Genomic DNA, 22,226 nt, shown 5'->3' on the forward strand with positions numbered 1-22,226 from the left:
ACTGATTTATCCATGCTCTTCCACAGCTCTGAGGAATAAACTGGGCTAATGGAGCTGACAATTCTGGTTTGAATGTACAAACTTAGTTTTAGTAGATCTGACAGTGATACAACCATTTGGGATCCAGAAGGTGAATGCACTTTTCAACTGAAGATGTTCAGACACCTCATCAGATGTCACTCCGGTGACTCTGCTTCAAATAATTAATGACTGAAGAAGTGCAACACTGGGACTAATCAAGCAGCAAGAAATAGTTCAGCTCTATTATTATGCAGCACCACACATGGACACTGTGTTCTTCTAAAATATATGGCTGTACACATGCACCTGCCCACGCACTGATACACCAAGTGCCATTGCAAAAGTCAAAAGCCAGGCTTAAGGGATAAGCATTAGGAGCAGCACAGCTAAAGATGAAAGCAATCTGCAGGGTAACTAGGGCAAGATAAGGATTAAAGCATCTGCAGGGGGAGGGGAAGGGTGTTGATTCATTGTTAAGTGGTTAAACACAAGCAGATAGGTAGAAATAGACTTTCAAGTAATTCGCTTCCAAACACACACACACAGACACACACTATTAAGAGCAGCAGACAGAGGCTAGAACTTTCAAGGTAATTAAAGCTGTTTTATAAAATTAGCAATCTTTAAAAAAAAAAGGTAGGAGCTGTTTAACTCTGTAAGGGTTTTGATCATACAAAAAGTCCAAAAAATAATGGCCTCTTTCTTCATAAAATAATTTTAGAATAATCCATAGCTAAGGCACAACAGTTCTGTAACTATCAAACTCTTGCTGCTCTGGCTAAATTACTTAATAGTTTGAGGACAATTCCCAATGAAGATACTTTTTAATGCAGCAAGAGGGGAAAAATGATCAGAAAGATGCACTGTGTAATTGCAATTTCATATCTCATTAATGCTGACGTCTTAATAACCTTTGCTCTCAGGCAAGCTACTTCTACAAGTCCTCCTGAATGCTGCTCTGGCTCTGGCTCTTGGATGCCTTACATTGGGACAACGGATGAAATTTATTTCACTGTTCTTTGCTGACTCTCCTCTTCTAACCCCCACTGTGAGAGATGGACATGAGGCATCTCCTCACCCACAGCAGGTCCTGGCAAAAGCCTGCTAGGCAGCAGAAAGCTGAGGTTTGCAATGCCATCAGCTGTCCCAGCATGAGCCATTCCAGTGGATGGCCATGCTCTAACACAGCCTGTGGGTCCACAACCTCTCTGAAAAACCTGCCTGAAGATTAAGGCAACAGCTGCTTTCTGCATCTCTAGGCTTTAGAGAAATGCCAGGTCAAACCTGTTAATTTAAATTCCTAAGAATTCTCTGTATTCTTACCTTAGGAAACTGTGAAGGAAAAAAACCAAACCCAAACCATTCCACACATTCTGATACTAGTTTTTCTTTCCTGAAAATAAAAATGATAGGAATGTGCCTGTGATCCTGATTACCACACCTGTCTCTCACACGCCTTCCTAGTATCATTTCTACAGGCTAAACCATCTTTTTATCCTGTGTGCTTATTTTGAAAGATGCCTAGAGCAACTTGGATTTTCGAAATAAATTAATGGCAATTTAGCACCTATATCCTCTAGATGTTTTTAAAAAAGAAATTTAAAAAATCTCAGTCCATGTTTTACACATATAACAAAATGGACATTTTATCACTGTTACAGAGGGAAAAATACTTGGCTGCTCAAATGATTATGTAAATCAAAATAATTAGTCAGGCTCAACTGTCATCAGGTAAAAAACAAAAGAATACAAGCTTTTACCAAGCTCATGTTTTATATGAAAAATACCTTTGTGTAGTGGAATCTGGAAATTAATTGTTGCTTCTCTGTTGCAACCAGCAACAGAGCCACCAGCCCACTGGGACTAGAAGCCAAAGAATGCACACGTTTACACAAATCACTTTCATGGGCAAAACAGAACCAAAGCTGAGCTCTAATTTTGCAAGGGAAAGTAGCAAAGAAACAATTTAATTGGACAGGAGGCAAAAGGAGAGTAGCAGCCTACTACTAAATGCAGGAGTGGTTAACTAAGTCCCTTATCTGGGCTCACAGCCCAATACTGGGCAGCTGAAAGGCCTGACATCACTGAGGTCAACATCAAAGAGTAAAAACAGCTTTTTAAATTGGAGCTGTCAAGGATAAATGGCCATGAATAAATTTAAACAGGGGAACAGAATATAACTAATCATCAGAAGACAAGAGCTCTGGAAAAGCCATGGGGCCAGAATCCAACTAAGTCTAAAATGAAGACTGATGATGTAGCAGGATGCTTTGCCAGCACAGTGTGAACTTTATATTGCTATGGCTCCTCTTCACTGCTTCTGCACTGCCCTGTTTCTTCAAGCAACCTTTCCAAGGGTAAAACTGCAAAATCAAAGCAGGAGCAATTCACACATACTTGGTACTTAGTGCAGATGAAAATGATGGAACAATCTGTGTAGTAGCTGCCCCTATTTTTCTAGATGATTACAGAAAATACACTTAACTGCTACACAGCAATTGACACAGATTTTTTCTTTTTCATTGTGCTGGCTAAGCACTACCGAAATATTTCTTTGTGGTACAGTTTCACTGCATCATTAAAAGGGGTCAGGCTTACTGATTTCAAATCCCTTGCATTCCAAGAGCAAGAAATAGCTTTGTAACCCTAGTATCAGGGTTTCACTATATCTGAAAATTAATTTTGATTAAAGAAAAACATGGTGTGAATTTTAAACATAACTGTAAATATTCTTGAATAAATCCAAGTGTAGATACCCTTACTATGGAGTATGACTAAATCCACTCAAAGGTACATTAAGCATGGGAAACTAGCCCAGAGGAACTATTACACACTGAAGATGTGATTAGAATTACCTTTTTTTCCTTATTCCCCATTTTTTAAATTCCAGTTTTTGTTCATTTCATGGCAATTTCCTCAAACAGATGACGCTTCCTAAAGTCCCAGGCATCACTATGCTGGAAAAACACCCCTATCCAATCAGTTTGGTTTGACTACAATTTAGCACTGCAATGCGGAAGTCAATTAATAGAGCTGTTTCATGGAATTTTTAAAAATTTATTATGTCATCCCGTACATCCAAAGTAACTTTTTTTAAATTAGCATTTGGTTCCTTTAAGTATCTTTAGTCAAGAAGATGGGAAGTGGATGCTGAGAAGTGTTTTAGTTTAGTTCATGATGTCCAGCTCTGTGGGGTATTTTTTTGTTCTCATTTCACTAGATCTTTTCCTACTAATACATAAGGGAAAAATAGTCAGGATGTTGGATAACTGCACTCATAGAACACTACTGTAAACACTTTACCTTGAAAACATATGAGCAAGTCAGCTTCCAGAACTATTGGTTTCATATCCTCAACAATGGCTCTGGTATCTTTTTCAGTACAAGTCCCAAATTCAATAATTTGTGTTACTTAATTGTATTATCTTACATACTACTGCTGGAAATCAAAATATTAATCTCGCGAAAATCAAAATATTAATATCTAAGTACCTCCATGCAAATTGAAGTTCCCATTGGCAGGATTCAACTCCCAAAGTTAGAATAAACTTTAGTCACAGACACATTCTTTACTACTGTATTAACTGATGTGATACATCTACATCGACCAATAAGGAGCCTCTTAATAAATATCTTAATAAGGATCAAGTGGGTAAAACCTTGTTCTCATGAGTAAACAAAGCTAAACTGCGTAAAAAAAATAATTCAGGTCATCAGTCAGATCAGGCCCTAAAACAAGGATGCAATGCAACTGTAAGTCAGTATTTCAGTACTGTCCTGAGGACAAACTTAATCCATAGAAGTCTACAGTGTAATAGAGTCTGGAAACAGAAGTGCTGAAAGACTATAACTATTCTTCCACAAAGAACTATTTTCACAGCAGTGAGGAAATGCCATCTAAAAGGACAGGAGATACCTTGTTTTAGCAGGGGTGATCACAGAATCACAGAATTTTTAGGGCTGGAAGGTATTTCTGAAAATCATCTGGTCCAACCTGCCAAGGCAGGGTCACCTGGAGCAGGTTACTCAGGAACTCATCCAGGTGGGGTTGGAATGTCTCCAGAGAGGGAGACTCCATGAACTCTCTGGGCAGCCTGTTCAGTGTTCTGCTGCCCTCATTGTAAAGTTCTTCATCATGTTGAGGTGAACTTCTTGTGTGTTAGCTCACTGCCACTGCTTCTTGTCCTGTTGTGGGAAAGAGTCTGGCACCATCCTCTTGGCACTTGCCTTTGAGATATTTATCTGCATTAATGAGATCCCCTCTCAGTCTTCTCCACACTAAACAGGCCCAGCTCCTGCAGTCTCTCCTCTTAAGAGAGATGTTCCAGTGCCCTAATTATCTTCTCAGCCCTGCAGTGGACCTGTCCCAGGAGCTCCATGCCTTTCTGGTACTGAGGAGGCCAGACCTGGGACACAGCATTGCAGATGTGACTTTACTAGAGCAGAGGGGGAGGACCACCTTCCTCAACCTGCTGGCCTCAGTCTTCTCAGGATATCATTGGCCCTCCTGGCCCCAGGGGCACAGCCAGCTGCTCATGGTAAACTTGTCATCCTCCAGGACTCCCAGATCCTTCTCTCCAGAGCTGCTCTCTACTTGGTCAGTCCCCAACATGTACTGGTGCTTGGGGTTATTCTTCCCCAGGTGCAGGACCATACACTTCATTTACTTGAACCTCATTAGATTTCTGTTTACCTAGTTGTCCAGCCTTTCACAATCCTGCTGAATGGCAGCAGAGCCTTCAGGTCATGCTGCCAAGATGATGCTGCCAAGAATTCCAAAAGCTTCATGGCACTTTAACAATTGTCCTCATAATCTAAACTTTTCTATTATGAAACAAGTTACTTTGTATTAGGTTAAGAAACTGAACTTAGCAGAAGGATTTAAATTTCCTGGCAAATTTATTCTTACTATATAATTTATTGATTAGGCAATGATTTAAAAATAAATGTTTCAGAACTTGGTTTACAGCAGATTTGTGAAGGTATGATTTAGCACAGGTTTGGATGGGGAGCTGCATTTCTTGCATGATAAATCACATCAAGCTCTCAGAATGACAGACATATGCTTAATTGATTATTCTCTTGCTTTCTTGAGTTTTAGCTATACTTGACATGTCAAATTTGCAAGCCAGTCAAGATATTACAACATCTCTTGGGATTCAAATTTATTAAAGCCTGTGCTTAACTCTGAGCAAACAGAAGCCTTCTGTTCAAAATCATCAGGGAAACAGGCAGGGAAATTCTGATATGAGGCCATTTACTATTTTACAGCTTTCTTTTATACAGCCATCTGCAACAACTAGCATTACCTGGGACCAGCAACTAAAGACAATGTCATTGTCCCATTGTCTGGGACAATGACCTTACTTTTCATCTCACTAACATTGACCATTAAAATTGCCAACTATCAATCACATAAGCCAATGAAATTCAAGAGGGGAATTGGAAAAGTTGGGGAAATTATTTTTTTTCTGAGATTAGAAAAGAAAAGAAAACAAAAGCTTTACTTCAGAAATAGTTAAAGCCCCTGCTGAAGTCACAGAAATAAAGCACCCATTCCATAGGCAAAGCAAAAAAAAGGCTTCATCAGGAAATTTTAACAGGCATCAAAGAGCAGAAAACAGAGAAGATTGAAGACTTGCTGATGCATATGCACGGTTGTATTTACATATAAAGATTAGCACAAGGGCCTGAACTCAGTCATGCAAAAGAAGAGGTAGTATGCAAGGTGATGATCTAATCAAGTTCTTACCAGGGCTTCATTATCTTCTGCAATTTCTGATATCGTCTGCAAAATTAAAACTTGCAGGTGAGGAAAAACACTTTAAAGCATCTGTACTCTATTTATTGCATACAACCCCCCATACTTGAGCCATAAAATTCACAGACATGCATACAATAAGAGGCAGTAAATTGCTAACAATTTGCTGTGAACAGAAGCAGTTCAGTAACTGGTAATGAACACTCCAAATAAATTTCAAATATTTGTTCAGAATACTTGTGTTAACTTCTGTTAGGGGAAAAAAACATATCTAGCATATCTAGACATTCTAATTTCATAAAACATTTGTGTAAAAAGCCTTTGATACAACACAATAAAGGTTCACACATTAAGCATCTTCTGTACTGTTTTAACAACATGTAACCCCATTGCCTGGAGAACTCTTTTATTTACTTGTAGTCTCCACCACTAATACTGATGTCAGAGTCAGCATTGTTGAAAGGTGTGTAGCTAGGATAGTAAATGGTAAAAATGGCACAAAAGATAGATACCCTCTTTTTAAAACATCACTTATAAAAAATAGCAGAGCTAGAAAGAAATAAAAAAAATCCCAATCCATTCCTTACTTAACCATTTCTTGTGCCTCCTAAATCTATTTCACAGTTTTATTTCAGAGGCTTGACTGCAGTTCCATACTGGGCAGACTAATGTTAAAAAGGACAAAAAAGAGGTTCCTCTTTCCTTTCTGCACCTTCTCCCCAGGTCTTCCCGTTTGCACTTTCCCTCACAGCAAGCTGCACAGCAGTGTCATTCAGCTCTGAAGAGCTCTAGGACTACAAGCTCTCCAATCACTGATTCAATTCTCTAATTCTCTCCCAGAATGCAGCTACAGTTTGTGGGGTTTTTTCCCTTTTAGTAAAGCAGTTATTCCTCCCAGCTTTTCAAGAGGAACCAGTCTCAAGGAGGGCAGCTTTTGGGCTGGCCTGTGTGAATGTCAGTGGAGAAACCACAGGAACAGTGGTTTGAAGTCCTCTGCCAGCTGTGAGCTGCAATACTCATGCCTGAAGATAGTACTGCCACAGTTTACCCTGTATCCAAACACAGACTGGGCTACAGCCTGACTCAAATCAGAGAAGTGACAAGATTTTTTTCCTTAGATTTCATGTCCTTGGTTCTTTTATGCTACAGCATCTATCTGTGTAGCCAGTAATAATGAGTAAACAAAAAACATCCTGATGATCACACAGCCTTAACAAGTGGGGGAAAATACCCTCAACATACTTTTATGAGCAATAAAATTCAAAACAGTTTCCATAGCAGGAGATCCAAGCTTCAGCAGAATGTCATTCCTGTGCTTCTGCAAACTAAGTGCTTCCATGCTGTGGCAAATTCTGCTAAACCACCAAGAACAATTTCCACAACAAATAGGTTTTTTCATCTCCCAAATGTGCATGGATCCTTGCAACTTTCTGCAGCATGTCAGCCAAACTTCATACCACTCTTCCCAGGCCTATTTTTAAAATAGCTGCTTTCTTCCAGGTGCTGACTTCGGCTAAGCAGCAAACAAACTTGAAATTAGGGCTGTGTTTTTCTGATAGAGAAACAAGTGTGGTGTTTGCAAACTGGTAGCACTTCAAAGGACAGATTCTGTTTTGCCAGAGATTTCTCACAACTGGCTCTAATCATGGCATTTTCTCCATGACTGAGACAGGGATTACAGAACAAATATCCAAGTCCTAAAACAAAACATTTAAACTCTCTTAGCATTTGCAGAACTCTTATCCATCCTGAGTCAATCAGCAATCAGTTAACCTGAGGTCAAAAAGTATGCAAAGTAAAAGAAAATATAAATTTAGGAAAATTGTGCAGAAATAATTGAATTATAGAAGACATTTCTGGTGAAGCAATACAAAGACAAAATTTTGACTTCAGAGGAAAGATAGCCATTGTATTAAACCAAACAATTTCCACTGATTTTTCTTGCTTTGATGTGACTAGAGCAGCAATCAATCTAGGACATCAAATGTTGCAGCAACACATGATTATAGATTGACTTTTACCACTGAAGATGTGGATGGAGGCTGTTCTCTAAAGCAACACATGCTGTTTTCATCTATCATCAAACCAAAACATAACAGAGAAGGAACTGGCATGGGCAGGAGTTCCTCTCATATTTACCCACAGACCATGCAAAAGTCACCAAGGAGAAGCCAAGCTGACTCTCCCAGCAAGTCAGCCTGGAAAGAAACTAAGAACAGTCTGCCACCTCCATCAACTTTCCTCTTTCTATATATACATAACTTTTTTTTCTCCAGAGGGTTGACTCTGTGGTAGCAACCAAACAACTCTGTAGAGCCCTTCTTGGTGAGTTACCAAGGTAGGGTCAAAACTGCTGAAAGCCTTACTGATCTAGACACTGTAATTAGCTCAATACTTATATTTATCTTTTTTTCTTTGTTTTTTTCTTTTTTGTTTCCTAAAAAAAAGCATCCCTCAATTGCACTTGCACAGATGGAAACAAAACCACAGCCAAAAATCAAATGTTATAAGCCAAATTAAATAGCAATTGTGAAAGGCTGGGATTCTATAGTGGTGAAAGACAAACCCAGCGATTTTTATGCAGGCAGGAAATTCAAAATAGATGCCAACCTAATGCATAATAACATGAATGACAAGTTACCAGGTTAGACATTTCTCTACCATAATGTATTTCCTGTCTGGCCTCAAAGGAACTTTGTGATGCACTTCCAAATGAATCCCAAGGAGCAGCAGTGAGTTCTCTTAGGACTTTCTCAAGCACACAGACTTACTGCCTGCTCAAATACTGCAGGTTACATCTTGAACAGCTTCCAGCAGAGACCAGCTTAGCAGGGACCTGACTAGATTAACACTTAGCTGTTCATGTGCCAAAACTGCTGTACAAAGACTAAAGATACCCCAGATCTAAACCCCAGCTGGAGCAACACACAGTGCACAGGAAGGGCTTGTTTGAACTGGATGAAAAAACTAAATTGTCCCATTATGGAAGGCAGTGTAGAGCCACTTTAGCTAATGATACCAAGACCTAAAGCAGTCACACCACTTCAGCACAGCAATTGTTTCTAAGCCTGCACTGTTTGAACATGAGCAGAATTGTATAAGAGTACCACTGAAGATAAAAGTTTTTAATGCAGTATGACCCCAGAGAGGGCCACTGCTACCAAAGGTGGAAGATGTTCACAAAAACTTCCTCCTCTACAGAAACACTGATGGGATGATGGATGAATAACCTGCCAACCACATTAAAGCACCATTTGGCTATTGCTTTTCAGGCAAACACAAGGATAATGCACATTCTAGATAATAAGCAGTGTAAAGAAAAATCCAAGAGTACAAATTTCTGGCTTCTCTTTGTAACAGGTGTGGCTATCACAAGCATATGACATCTGGGAACACTTTGACCTGGAATAATCTACAAAATTATTATTACTGTTAAGTTACACAGCAACCTTCAGACTCATCACAGCCACAACGTCCCACAGCTACACACAGTCCAACAGACAAAAGTATCCTGTAAAGTTGCAGAAGTGGAGATTTTAAGCTTTTCCCATTTTTTTTCTAGGTTTTTCAAATACTACAGTTTTGTCTGGAGTCAACAAAAAATAAAAAAAATAGTTTTGCCAACCTTCATTTCAATATATTTCAAATATTCTGGAGAATATTTGGAAATATAAATCTACTGCTGGAGTTACTCTTCTTAACATTTTACAAAAGAGGTTACCAAACAAGACCCAGTAAAACTGTCTCCTCATCCCTCTTCCTGTCAACAGGGTGTTGATATCACCATTTAAAAGGGGTCATTTAAATTCTATTATTCCAAAATACAGGCAAAGGAAAAAAAATCAAGCCTGGAGAAATAGCACTTAGGATAAGGGGACCAGCAACTCTCCCTCTCTTCCCTCCAAAATGTGATCTTTGACATTCCACCTTCAGATGACCTTGAGATTGGCTCAGTTGGTTAAAGCACTGTGTTAGTAGCACAGAGGCTGTGGGATCAATCCCTGTAGGGCCATTCACTTAAGAGCTGGACTTGATGATCCTTCTGGGTTCCTTCCAAGTGAGACAATTCTGTGATTTTATCTAAAGCCCACAGTGTGTGCTTTGCATATGTAAAAGATGTAAGAAAAATTGTACTTGTGTGTGCTGAGAGGGAGGGTGTAATCCAAGCCTGAAGACTGATGGGGAAACAAACCCAAAATAGAAAAAGCAGGAGAAAAGTAAACCAACAAAAAAAGCCACTCCAGAAAAAAATCCTACTCCACCTTCTTTCTTTATGGAAACTGCACTGAAAGATGGAACTGCAGCCCTTTCTCACTCTCCTGCCATTACCATCTCCACAGTGGTATAGCAGGATTACCTGATTTTATACACTCTTTTGGATTTCTGCCTCATAGACAATAGTTACCCTCTCCTGACATTACAGAAGCACTAAGAAATGAAGATTACGTAAAACCCCTGTTGGATAAGAATTGATTTTGGCAGCAATGTCAGATTAAGTAATCTATGCTTCCAGGTGAAGCTTCACAGGAATAGCTGAGCCTGTTTAAAACCCTGTGCTGTCAAAAATACAAATTAATTTCCTCTCTCCATTGGCTGAGTTTTCAACATTTAGCAAATTGAATTGCATCACTGAGGAGTCAAAAAGCATTGGAGCTGAACAAGAGAGGGAGCAGGTACTCCACAGACAAGAAGGGTGGAAAATGACTACTTTATATAGTGGCAAAAACCTACTAGCTTATTATTGTTCCTATTTTCTGAAAATTCATTTTCCATTTATCTAGCAAGTTGGGCTTTCACAACTGTTTTCTGGGGCAATGATGTGAGCTCAATCAGGGAACTAAACTGGGTTAAGGAATATTATATTAAAAGTAGCTTCTACTGTCACTTTTCATAACCTACATCAGTTTTCCAGTCCAGCTTGCTAGAAACAGTAGTGGTATAACTCTCCAGATGAAGCAGGACAGGAACAAGTTACTGTGAGCAAGGGCAGCTTAAGCGTTTTGACAGCACTGCTGAAATACTCATCAGACTGGGATGGAAAAAACCACCAGCAGGTATTTGAGCAACTGTCCCAAAAAGTGTGCTAAAGTCGGAATAACTCCAAACCAATCTGTCTTCAGTTTTCCACTGGGCTGGTATACAGTATTATCTCTGTAAGACAAGCCAAGAGCTAGAATTTCACTGAACAATGCAATTTGTCCTTAAAGCATGCACAATTGATCTCTCAGAGACTTCCAGCTGTATAGCAGCCAACCCTGCAACTGCATGTGCTCAATAGAAGGCTCGTCTTAGTCAAGACATAAAACCCATTTATTTAGAAGCTTACATGAACTTGATCTAGCTGCATTTATTGTTTCCAATAGGAAGATGGCAGAATTTAACAAGTAAAATTAAATCAAGGTGCTTTTTTTCTCCTATCTGCATATTAAGCAATTACAACTCTCTTATAATTAAAACTATCTGCTAACCAGGCTATCTGCTACCTTGTCTTAGCAGCATCAACTAGCATGTTCCTTTGCCATGGCTGTATGACAATAGAGCTGCTCAGCAATGAAGCAGATGTCTGGAGAACAATCTTCTCAACAGCAGCATAAACAATTCTGTTCTGGTTACTGTCAAGACAGCTAGGCTTAGCATAGTGTCTTTTTTTTTTTGGCAGAAACTGTGTGCTATTTCAGCCAAATAGCAAGTCATAGAGTTCAGGATAATGCCAATTTTAAAAATGCTGAAAATTCTGCATAGACCTTCATCCTTTCCCTCCCATGAGATCAGCCTTATTATTATTACTAGCAATAATAAAAATAAATATAGATTCCTTTTATAAACTCTTTGGTCTTTCAATATTTATGTGTGTGAATTACATTTTCTTTTTCTTGCTTTATAAGGCATTATGAGGATTTTTTTTCCTTCTAAGGAAGGCTGAGAGTTTGTTTCAGTCACACAACTATTCTGATACATCAAGTAAAAAACCCCAGGACTTTAACAGTCTTCTGCTACATCAGAAGGGCTGTCTGTACGGACATGATTTTCTGAAACACAAGTTCTAGGCTCAACTACAGAATACAGCTCTGAATGAGAGAACTATGTTATCACAGCTGGGGTAGCAAGAAGACATGACTCCTTCTTCCACCTTGGTTCCTGAACATTTTTTTATCAGTCATTAGTATACCTCAGACTCAGCAGCATTGCTCGTTTTCTGCCCCATTTCAGGGCACTGCATTCTGAGGGGGAGTGGAAGCAGCACACCCATGCACTTCCCCTTTAGACTGTCTGTACACCCAAGCAGACAGACTGCACAGTCAGCTCCTCTTAACTAGGCATGGACTGGCTTCTGAACAAAAAGTTTAGCATTAGGAGTGCTGTGGAAATCACTTTCTGAAAAGTCTCAGAAACGAAAAATAGCTGCCTGCAAACATCCAGCCCACTCTTGGGTGGTGATACAAACGCACATCTGAGAAATGATTGGACATAATGGATAATTATAGAATAGAATCAGCATTTCTTGTTCTTCATGACTTGTCTTGAAGTCTTTTCTATAATTTATAGGTCACCCAAACCATAAAAACAAACATAAAACTACCTTTTTTTTTCCCTTTTTCAGTTAATAAGACTCGCAGCAGTGCTGCAGAAGCAAGAATGAGCCTGAAGGAAAAACAAGATAAGCCATCTCAATAAACAAGATCAAGATACATGTGGACAGTTTCTGAGACATTGCATCTCTGCTGATATAAATATATTCATATTGACAAGATGCACTCTCAGCTTCACTAGGGCCCATGCACAATATCCACCAACCCCTACAGCTTTGTGCTTGCACACACCATGTCCCCAGTTCTCTATCCTCTAACACATTCTAATTTTCTTCAATATTCAATAATATAACATATGGAAAACTAACTAGGAAACACTGCTATTTCTTGTCGACTTTTTATATTACCACTTCTTTTCATCACCTGAGGAATGAAACAGAACTAACTAGAAATCCAGGGATTTACATTCTCTTACTCTGGTCACTGTACTTTAATAGTCATCAGCTTCACTGAAATAACGACTAAGTAGCATAATAAACAATGCCAACTATAAATAAAATATAGGCCTCTTCCTCAGTGAAAATTATATAAAAAGATAGAGTCTTGTTTTCCAGAGGCTACCCAGTTAAACTTAATTACACACTCAAGTTATAACTTAAGAGCTGCCTCTAACATGAAATCCACGTGCAAAGAAAACCTCAGAGCAACTTTGCACAGAGCACGATGGCACTTCTAATGAGCACTGCCTGGCCCCTCAGGGAAAATAGAGAATAAAGCTTGAATTAACAAAATTCATCGATTTCTAGCCCAGCTGCAGCACACCGTGAACAGAGGTGTCACTCAGCCTGGCCTTACACATCTAGGGCTGTTCCCAGCTGTATCAGCACAGCTCACAGAGGGGATCCCTGCAGAACACCAGCAGCCACCCATAGGGTATGTCCCATTCCTGCTCTCCCAGAGTCTCAGTGCCAGTCCCCAGGGTGAAATACAACAGCAGAGACAGCCACCATCCTCACAGTTTCACTGCATATTGCTCTCAGGTCATGGCTCAGTGACACACCTAGGGTCCATTGCCACAAAAAAGGGCCTTTTCTGCATCCACTCATGACCAGTTCCTCTTTTGTTTCTTCAAGTCCCTAACTGAGCAGAAAACTAATTTTAGACAGTTAGTTTTCTAATGGAATCATGTACTGTGCAAGAAGTTAACAGGCTGGATTGGCTTTGTGAGGCACACAGACACTGGAACCAACTCCTGGAACCAGCTCCTGGGAAAAAGCAGGACTGGGCTGAAGAACAGGGGTTAACACACAAGAAATGGGAGAAGGCAGGAAGCTGGACCATGTCTCAGCAGCATCAGGACATTAGATTTGTCTCAGCTGTATGGGTGACTCATAGCCCCATTCAAACAAGGCTGGCTCTACAGGAGCTGCACCAAAATGGCTAAGATAACTCCATAGTGAAGATATCCCTTAAATGCATCTTTATAAAATATGTTGTCTTATAAAACTGGGTTATGAAGAAGTTTCTGCCCCACCCCGAAATTTCTGGCTCCTCATTCCTCCTCTAATACCTGCCCCCTGCCCTTTATAATGCCAGTGTAATCATTTGTGTAGATTCACCTATGGACACTGAGAGAGCAATGTAGGTTCATCTATGGACACAGAGAAAAGTTTTATGTTCTGAAGCATTTTGGTGACCTTGTCAGCCTCACAGCCCACAAGGCAATATTGCTGAGGGTGCTGAGCCCAGGTTGGGAGCAATGGCAAGGAGGCCTTCAATTTGATTTATCTGTTCAGTGACCATCTTGTGTGAGACCTCTTACTAACAGTAGTGCAGAGCCCAAGCAAAAACAAGAACAGACCATAAGAGGACAACTGACTGATTCCAGCTGCCTTTCTTTGACAGTCTAGGGCACTGAATGAAAAAAAAAAAGTTTCTTTTCTTTCTTTTGAGGAAGTAGTTTGTCTGTTTGCTTAGTGTGCTGACACAGCAGCGAGTGACAGACCCTGATGTGAGGCAACAGATTCAGTAGCTTGAAGTGAGATGAGAAAGGAAAGCAGAAGCACGATGGTAGGCTTAGGCTGCTGTGCCTCTGTATGTTTGCTCCTTTCATCAAATCCCCAGTTCTGTTAAATATGCACTCATCAGTCAGTGATGTACAGTATAAAAGCAGAAGGGAATGTACAGCATAGCACAGATGTCCCTGCTTTACCACTCCCTTTGCAAAACTAGACTTGGAAAAATCTGACCTGCTCATACCCTCAGGAGCTGAAGAATGTCTAGGCTGCTAACATGAAAGACTGCAGTGAGTACTAAGAGCTCATCAACACGTGAAGCTGCTGGAAACTCTTACAGGCTGAGTCTTTGTGCAATGCCCAAACTCAAGAGTGTTTCTCGCCACAGACAGAAATACTGATAAATTAGACAGGTAGATCGATCAATGCACGTTTGATGAAACATTACATCAGCTAAAAAGAAAAAAAATTAAATCCATCAAAATCCTAAAAACACTTACAAAAATAAAATAAAATAAAATAATAAAAAAGAAAAAGGCAGTAAACTCTGCTCATATGTCCAGTTTACAAGCCTGCTGTGTGGTTTGAAAACTTATGCTGTTTGGTCAGGACTTATAACAAGGTATAATTTGCTAGACAGTTCTTTCAACAGCAGTGTTGCCTTTAGTAGTTTCCCTCCCAAACAGTTATTTTTAATCCAGCCCAGTCTGCTACAGTTTGGGTCATCCCACAGATACAAAACAGCATCTGAAGGGTGAGGAGGGCACTTGCTTTAGTCTTAGTGCAGCTAAAAGGAAAGATTATAAAAAATGTGAATGTTCCCTGTCTGTTTCAACAGAATATAAAATGCTTTCATTTACATACCTTTTGCAGTGGAGTAAGTTAAATCATTAGACCTAAATAATGTCACAACAAAATAAACCACAAGGGTAGTGACTGTTAATTTTCCTGTGTTCTGATCTTCACAGGCATATGTGAGCCTGTCCATTTAGAATACCTTTCATTAATACAGCAACTGCATACATGGGTTTATATTAACTTAAACTTGTCTTCGCCTTTAAATTTAATTTGGTCCGTAAACAACAAATACCACACGAATGAAATACAAGCTGAAATATTTGGTAACTAGAAGCATTTAATTTTAAAGTGGCATAACATGTGATGTGTGCCACAGATCAAATCACTGTAAAAAATAAAGACTATAACCACAAAATACTGAAGATTAAACCACAAGCTTTTGGAAATCTAGTATATAGCTGTAGTTAGACAATAAGGATTCAGAGTTCCATAAGCCATTAACCACACAATGGGTAGAAATCCAGGAGAGATTGTTTTTATGCTGCTCAGTCTATGGACTACTGGATTCTATAAAGCAGTTAATTTTTCTGTGGAAAATACACAGTATATCTTGTACAAGACCCTCAGAGACCATTTGTGTTCCAATTCAAAGACCAGTTACTACTTTTGCTTTACTTCCTAATACTATTTCCCTCTTTGAGGCCAAGGGAACACGAGCACCTTTGTGAGGGGATTTGAACTGATTTCAGTTTTCTTTCTCTCAGGAGATGGTGTGGGTATTGTTGACTTCTTCCTGTGTAGTAGAGCTTGACACTGAGTGCAAACCTCTTACTTGAAATCAAACGCTTGCTGTTAGAGCATGATTTAATAGTGCAACAATCCCATCGATACTTTTCTGCTGCACACTCCACATTAAGCCAACAGACACTTAGGACATTGGTGCTGAATTTCACCAATGATGAAATTTGGTAAGCCATTCTGGTAAAGAATGAGTGTATTTTTAGAGGTCAGCTTTCATTTTTATGCCGAAAAACCTGACTGGTATTAGAAAAATCCCATTCAAAATCAAAACAATAAAAAATGGAAATAAAGTAAATAATTTTTTTACATTTGGCTTTTACTACACATATTCTCAGTAACATGAAATTTAAAACACAGTTTTTAAGTGATATCACTCAAATATCAGCCATTAAATATACTTTCAATGGCTTATTGAAATTCCAGTGAATAGAGAAGAAACTGGGACCCCAGTCTCCCTAAACTTTATGACATAGGCAACACTTGTGACTTTCTACTTTGCTCATCCCCAGTCCTGACCAGCCCGTTGTTAGGGGAAATTAAAAAAAACAGTACCTCATTGATAATTAATATATTATCCTAGAAGTCTAGACCTCTAGAGATATTTAATTTATCAACTCAGAGAGCATGAAATCACCCCACATTGAAGGAATGCCAGATTTTAAGCAGAATACCCACTCTGTGCCACTTTCAACCATTTGCGTTAGGAGGGAAATGCCATCCAGGTTTATAAATTCTTGGGCAAACGTAACATCCCGTGAGTAGTTGGCTAAGTCTTTCAGTGCTTCTAACTTTGCATCCATACTAGAAGACTGGATCCTCTCATGGAGCTGCTGTGCATTTTGAGCCTGTGAGAGAAACAAAACACAGAAAACAAAAGCAACAAAACAGCTTTCATTACAATGAAAATCAGGAGTAAAATGTCAGTGTAAGCAGGAACAATAGCCATGTTTAATATTAATGATATTTAACTTCCATGCTCAGAAAAGATTAGGTAGTTCAAATACAAATTGCTTTTGTAAAAGTATATTACTTGTGTATTACTCCATTATTATCTATAATTATTTGGACTCCTGCAGAATCATTAGCTGAGCAATGGGTAGATGTCCCATTGTCTCAGGCAAAATGTGAGCATTACAAATAACAGCCTTTGGCTTGAAGAACTTATGTGTCACATCAATAAAGAAGAAATAAAAATAAAACAAACTGTATCAGACAATCTCAGTATAATAATAATAGTAGTGGCACTTCTTTTCCTGTCAATGCTTACTCAGGGTACACACTTCTCATCACCTTTAGCAGCAAAGACCACATACTGTCCTAACCATGTTACATCAAGAAAGACCAACTTCAGACCTTCTGTTCCTTCCTCCCCCTCTTCTTTTGTTCACAGTCACTTCAAACACTCATATACCCTTTTAACAAGGAGTACAGAATAATTACTTCCCACATAACACCATGATATTATCTGTCATACATCTTTTTGCGTGTTCAATATCCTTGTGTTATGCTATTCTGGCCATTAATGTTTCAAACAGAGGATGACTTAGTGAAATTCAAAATAAACTGATGACAAAAAGGTAAAGAAATACTTAAATAATGTATATTAAATTTCCTCTCTCTTTAGCCATACAAATACTTTAAAATATATCTCAAGTTTTCAATTTGATACTTTCACTTACCTGAACAGAATTACCAAAATGTTCAGTTAATAGCTAGCTAGGTTATACATTTCTTAGAAAAATAATCCTCCTCCCTACATACAGAGATATTTGCAAAATTCTGTTTCCTAGGATTCATTTCTTACCTGCACCCAAGGAAAGGTGAATGAGAGGCTATGTGTCATTAGGGAAACAAATTAAACATAAATTCTGTTGAGAGTTATTTCTCTCTGAGATGATGTTTATTCTTTCTCAGCTGGATAAGAAATAGAGAAGAAAGGGCTCTGCTGACAGACAATTCCTTTTCTGTTCAAGTAATGAATGTTTTTTTCACAGAGATGGTCATCTCTGAAGATAAAGATTCTGAGAAAGCAGTCATTTTTAGTGCATGACCATTTAAACAAGGAGCCCAGAAAAATAACCAGCATAGTGTTGTTACAGATTCAGCTGCCTAGCTACATAACTTTGATTGCTACAAAAACATGAATAAATTAATTGTCCCAATCTCCTCCAATATCCGCAATATTGGTTACTTCTTGTTTTTACAATGGTGGTGGTAAATGCATAGTCTCCAGTCAGAATTTGACCAGAAAAAAATGCAGTAAGCAGCATGTATGTGGAAGAAATGACTTCTAGCTAGAGTGACTGTGGTTAACATCGCATTGAAAAGAAATGGAATATCTTTAGTCCTGAGCTTTTTTTGTGCTTTAAGTATAGGGTGATGCAGCCATAGCAGTTCCATTACCTATAAAAAGGCAGAATCCTGTCATCCAAAAGATCTTTCTGCCATGGAAGGTTACCTACTCTATCAATGCCTGTAATGGGGAAACAATGGTTTATACAGTCTCTCTGTAATGGCAATGGCTGTCCAACTGGAAACTAAAAGACTACTGTATCAAGCTTAAGCAGGTGATAAGATAAATAATTTGCTGAAGCCCATGGAAGAGGTAAAAAATAGATGCCACTTACTTTCAACTTCCAGGATAACTACCAAATACTTCCCCCAGCCCTTTCCTTTCATCAGTGGGGGTGAAAAAAGCTTTGCTAAAGTACTCTTCTATAATCAGCTACAAAAATTCACCACTATTATTACCTGAACCAGAAGTTCAACAGCCAACTCCTACCTTATCAAAGTATGTCCTTCATGGAGCCATTCCTAACGCTAAACTCCCCACTATAAAGAAGACTCTGAGATGCAAAATATCTTCAAATCATTACTGTTTCACTGAATACATGCAATGCCTGAATTCTTGCCCACCTCAAGAAAGAAACACTCTGGAAAAACTTCAATACTGCCATGGCAGCTGCATTCTCCAAACTTGGAAATGATTGCTCAGATTTAACCTTAAACCTATTACATCTGAGCACATGGCTTTTTCCAACCTGCCATACTTCTTGAAAGTTACCACTCCCACAATCTGCCCACTGAAGGATGTTCTACTGAACTGGAAGTTCTTCCAGCTTTCTACGGGAACCCAGTCCTCTAAGGGCTCCTGGATTCAGTGAAAATGGAACAAATAGGAAAGGTGAACAAAACAACTGGTTCACAGTGACTGAGCAGCTCTCCTGAGTTGCTCTATCAATAAGTCTGAGTGGGCAAACCTTGGGCAGCAGAACTGTGGCCAAACAGATGGAGACTGTAATTGCCTGTGTATCACAATAGCAAGCAAGAAAAACATGTGAGCAGAGCCAGGAGAACATCCTCCCCCAAACCGCTTCACAACACACTGCGCTGTGTAAACAACGCTTAGTCTTCATACTTATTCACAACAGGTTATTTATGGTGAAGTTCAGCATTTCTCTTGAGGAGAGAGTCCTGCCCCCAGCAGGAACACCTGGGGCTGGTGAACTGCTGCTGTCAGCCAGTCAGACTTCCATTGCACATGTATCCACACCAAGCATGGAAAGAGCCAACCCTCCCTCTCACCAAACCCAAGAACACCAGGACACAGATGTGCATTAGCAGCTCACCAACACTGCACAACACCAGCATGAGCAGGACCAACCTATCAACTGAGATATGTTAGTCCTCTTGCCTCTGCAGTCAGTGAGAGCTTTGAAATTCACCAGACTAAAACCAAAATATAATCTTAGATAAGAGACAGCTTTGAACCCTCTACAGAGCACAAAAATCCACGCTACAGAAGTGGTTCAGGCACTCTTTAAGCACATAAAAGAGTGCTTACTAACATCATAGGCTTTATCTGACTTTGCCAAGGTTCTATCAGCAAAATTTACACACAGTTGCAGTTTTCTTACATTAAACAAGTTTTGCAAGACACTGCATCCCATAAACCTTGCTCCTTCTACTCTCAGATGAGAAAAGAACAGACAAATGGCAGAGGAGATCTTGATTGAGGAGGTAAACATATATTTGTCTCAGCTAGAGTGCTGGCACATGTCTCACTGGCAACATGGACAAAAGTCATATTGTCTGTTGTCATCCCAAATGCCTGATGTGTGAAAATATTGCCTTGGTTAACACCATGCAGTTCTCCCAAGCCTTCTAATTCTTGTTGCCATAGCACTCGTACATGCTAATGCAATGTACAGCTCATTTATGACTGCATTAAAAAATGAAACCCGGATGAAATATGCTCTGAGTGCTTACCAGGGAGCTATTTTAATGATTTGCAAGCCATCAGTGGATGGACAGAAAGCACAGCTCATTAAAGCAATAGCAGAGCTGGCTGCCATATCTGCATTCTTACTGAAATATCATTCAGGTAGGAGTCAATATAAATATATAAACCTTTGCAACTGAGAATCATTAGAGGGAATTAACAGAAATATGGCTGCTCAAGGAAATGAAAGGCAGAATCAACTGCTCTCTCTTTAGGAAGGAAGGAAGGAAGATGGGAAGCTTGTAAAACGTGTGCTGTTGAAGTCCTAGCATTTCAAAAGGCTGTCAAGTGGCATAAGCCACATGTCTAGTCTTAAATGACTTGCTCCAAGGACATCCAGAAAGGTTGCCCTTAGAGAGTAGCACTGCTTAAAAGGAGCAGCTTGATGAGATTGTCAGCTTAAAGAGAGAACTAATGACCTAAATCCAGGATGTGACTTTCTTAGAGACTCAAATAGCCATTTGGAGGTTAAGAATCCCAAGATCATCCTAACAAGGGATTCTACTGATCAAACTATCATTTCTCTGCCACAGAATACTTTGTGCAAAACTTTGAAAGCAACTTATTAACCAGACATACACAGGACTTCTGTACAGAATACAAAACACAGTGAGTAAGGACAAGAGGGAGGACACAGATCCAAATGCAACCACTATCAAACATGAATGTGCCATGGAAAAAAGTTGGACCATTGATTTAAATTGCTGGTTTTGCATTATGTAATCAGTCGTCTTCTTTGTCCTTTACAAAAAGCAAATAAAATAAGAGTATCGTTATCTATCCTGTAGATTAAGTCACATCAGTCCATATGTTGCTAGAAAAAGATCATAGAGACCATCAGTAACTACCCAATCCAGCTTTGTCCTTACCAAACACATGCATTTCTGTAGTTTAATTTAAATCATTCAGTGTTGGAACACCATGGTGGCTTAAAGTGCTGCCTTTTCCTGGATTGTTATTGCCATGTCACCTACAACTGCATACATGTCAGAGAGCAATGGAGGAGTGGATACATTACATAACCATCATTTTACACATATACATTCAGCAGATCCTCCAAGGCTAACTAGCATCTGATGCCAGGTAAGCAATAAGAATCTATTCTAATCAATACATACATTAACGGTTAATATTTTTTGCATGAGCTCTGAAACACAGTTTGTATATCTGAAGCCCTGTACAGATGTGATATACAGAGAGGTCCTGTGGAATAATTACAGCAATTAAGGAGGCAGAAAAGGGAAATGGTTATCTCTAGGGTCTTGCACTAAATCAATGACAAAAGCATTGCAGATGCGTAGCCAAATGTATTACACAAATATGCCTTAAAATATGGCATATGCAATCACTAGCCACTTCTCAATGCTTTATAAGCATTTTTTTCCTCTATCTGCATTTGAAACAATCTCTTCCACTTACAGTTCAAAACATGCCTTTTGAAACCTGAAAACATCAGATTAAACCTTTCTCTATGAAAAGACAAATCCCAGCTCCACTTCCCAAATCTAATCTACTAAGAGCAGAAAAATATAAAAGTGGCTAATTGACCCCCATGGTCAGTGCTTCTGGTATAAGGTTTATTTAGCAACTAATTTACCATTACACTATAAACATAACCACAATTACAGGTTAGAGCTGCAAAAATTCATGCATTTACAGAACTTCAAATACATGTTCAAGCAATTGTAGATCAAAAATTCTAAACTAGATGCTCAAAATTTTACTTTGAGGATTCAGATGTATAAGCAGAACTAGGTTAAAAAAACTCTTTATACTTCCTAGTCTGTTTAGATCACATATAAAGAACATGTTCTTAATATCTGTAGAAGCATTCATAGAAAATACTATGATGACTATCTTTGAACACCTTTATTTACATGATTGCTCGTTGTACACATGCTAATACTCTGCCTACAAACAAATGACAGATTTGACAACTCAACTGATCCCTGGCCTGGGGATCAAGAAAAAAAAAAAAAAGATAAAAGCAAATTACCAGGTCCCACAAATACCACATC

The 22,226-nt window shown here is 39.0% G+C and overlaps 1 protein-coding gene across 2 annotated transcripts in view; it reads right to left on the reverse strand.

The window, feature by feature from the left end:
- ELMO1 (engulfment and cell motility 1) overlaps nucleotides 1-22,226 on the reverse strand; it is a 302,032-nt gene that overhangs the window by 201,005 nt on the left and 78,801 nt on the right. For both annotated transcript variants that reach the window (XM_066556588.1, XM_066556597.1), the window contains 2 exons: nucleotides 16,602-16,771; nucleotides 5,774-5,809 (listed from right to left, as the gene is read on the reverse strand). In XM_066556588.1, the coding sequence (XP_066412685.1) occupies nucleotides 5,774-5,809; nucleotides 16,602-16,771 (206 nt within the window). The remainder of the gene's footprint in view (nucleotides 1-5,773; nucleotides 5,810-16,601; nucleotides 16,772-22,226) is intronic.

The sequence above is a fragment of the Molothrus aeneus genome, chromosome 1, assembly GCF_037042795.1.
Source record: "Molothrus aeneus isolate 106 chromosome 1, BPBGC_Maene_1.0, whole genome shotgun sequence".
Lineage (NCBI taxonomy): Eukaryota > Metazoa > Chordata > Aves > Passeriformes > Icteridae > Molothrus > Molothrus aeneus.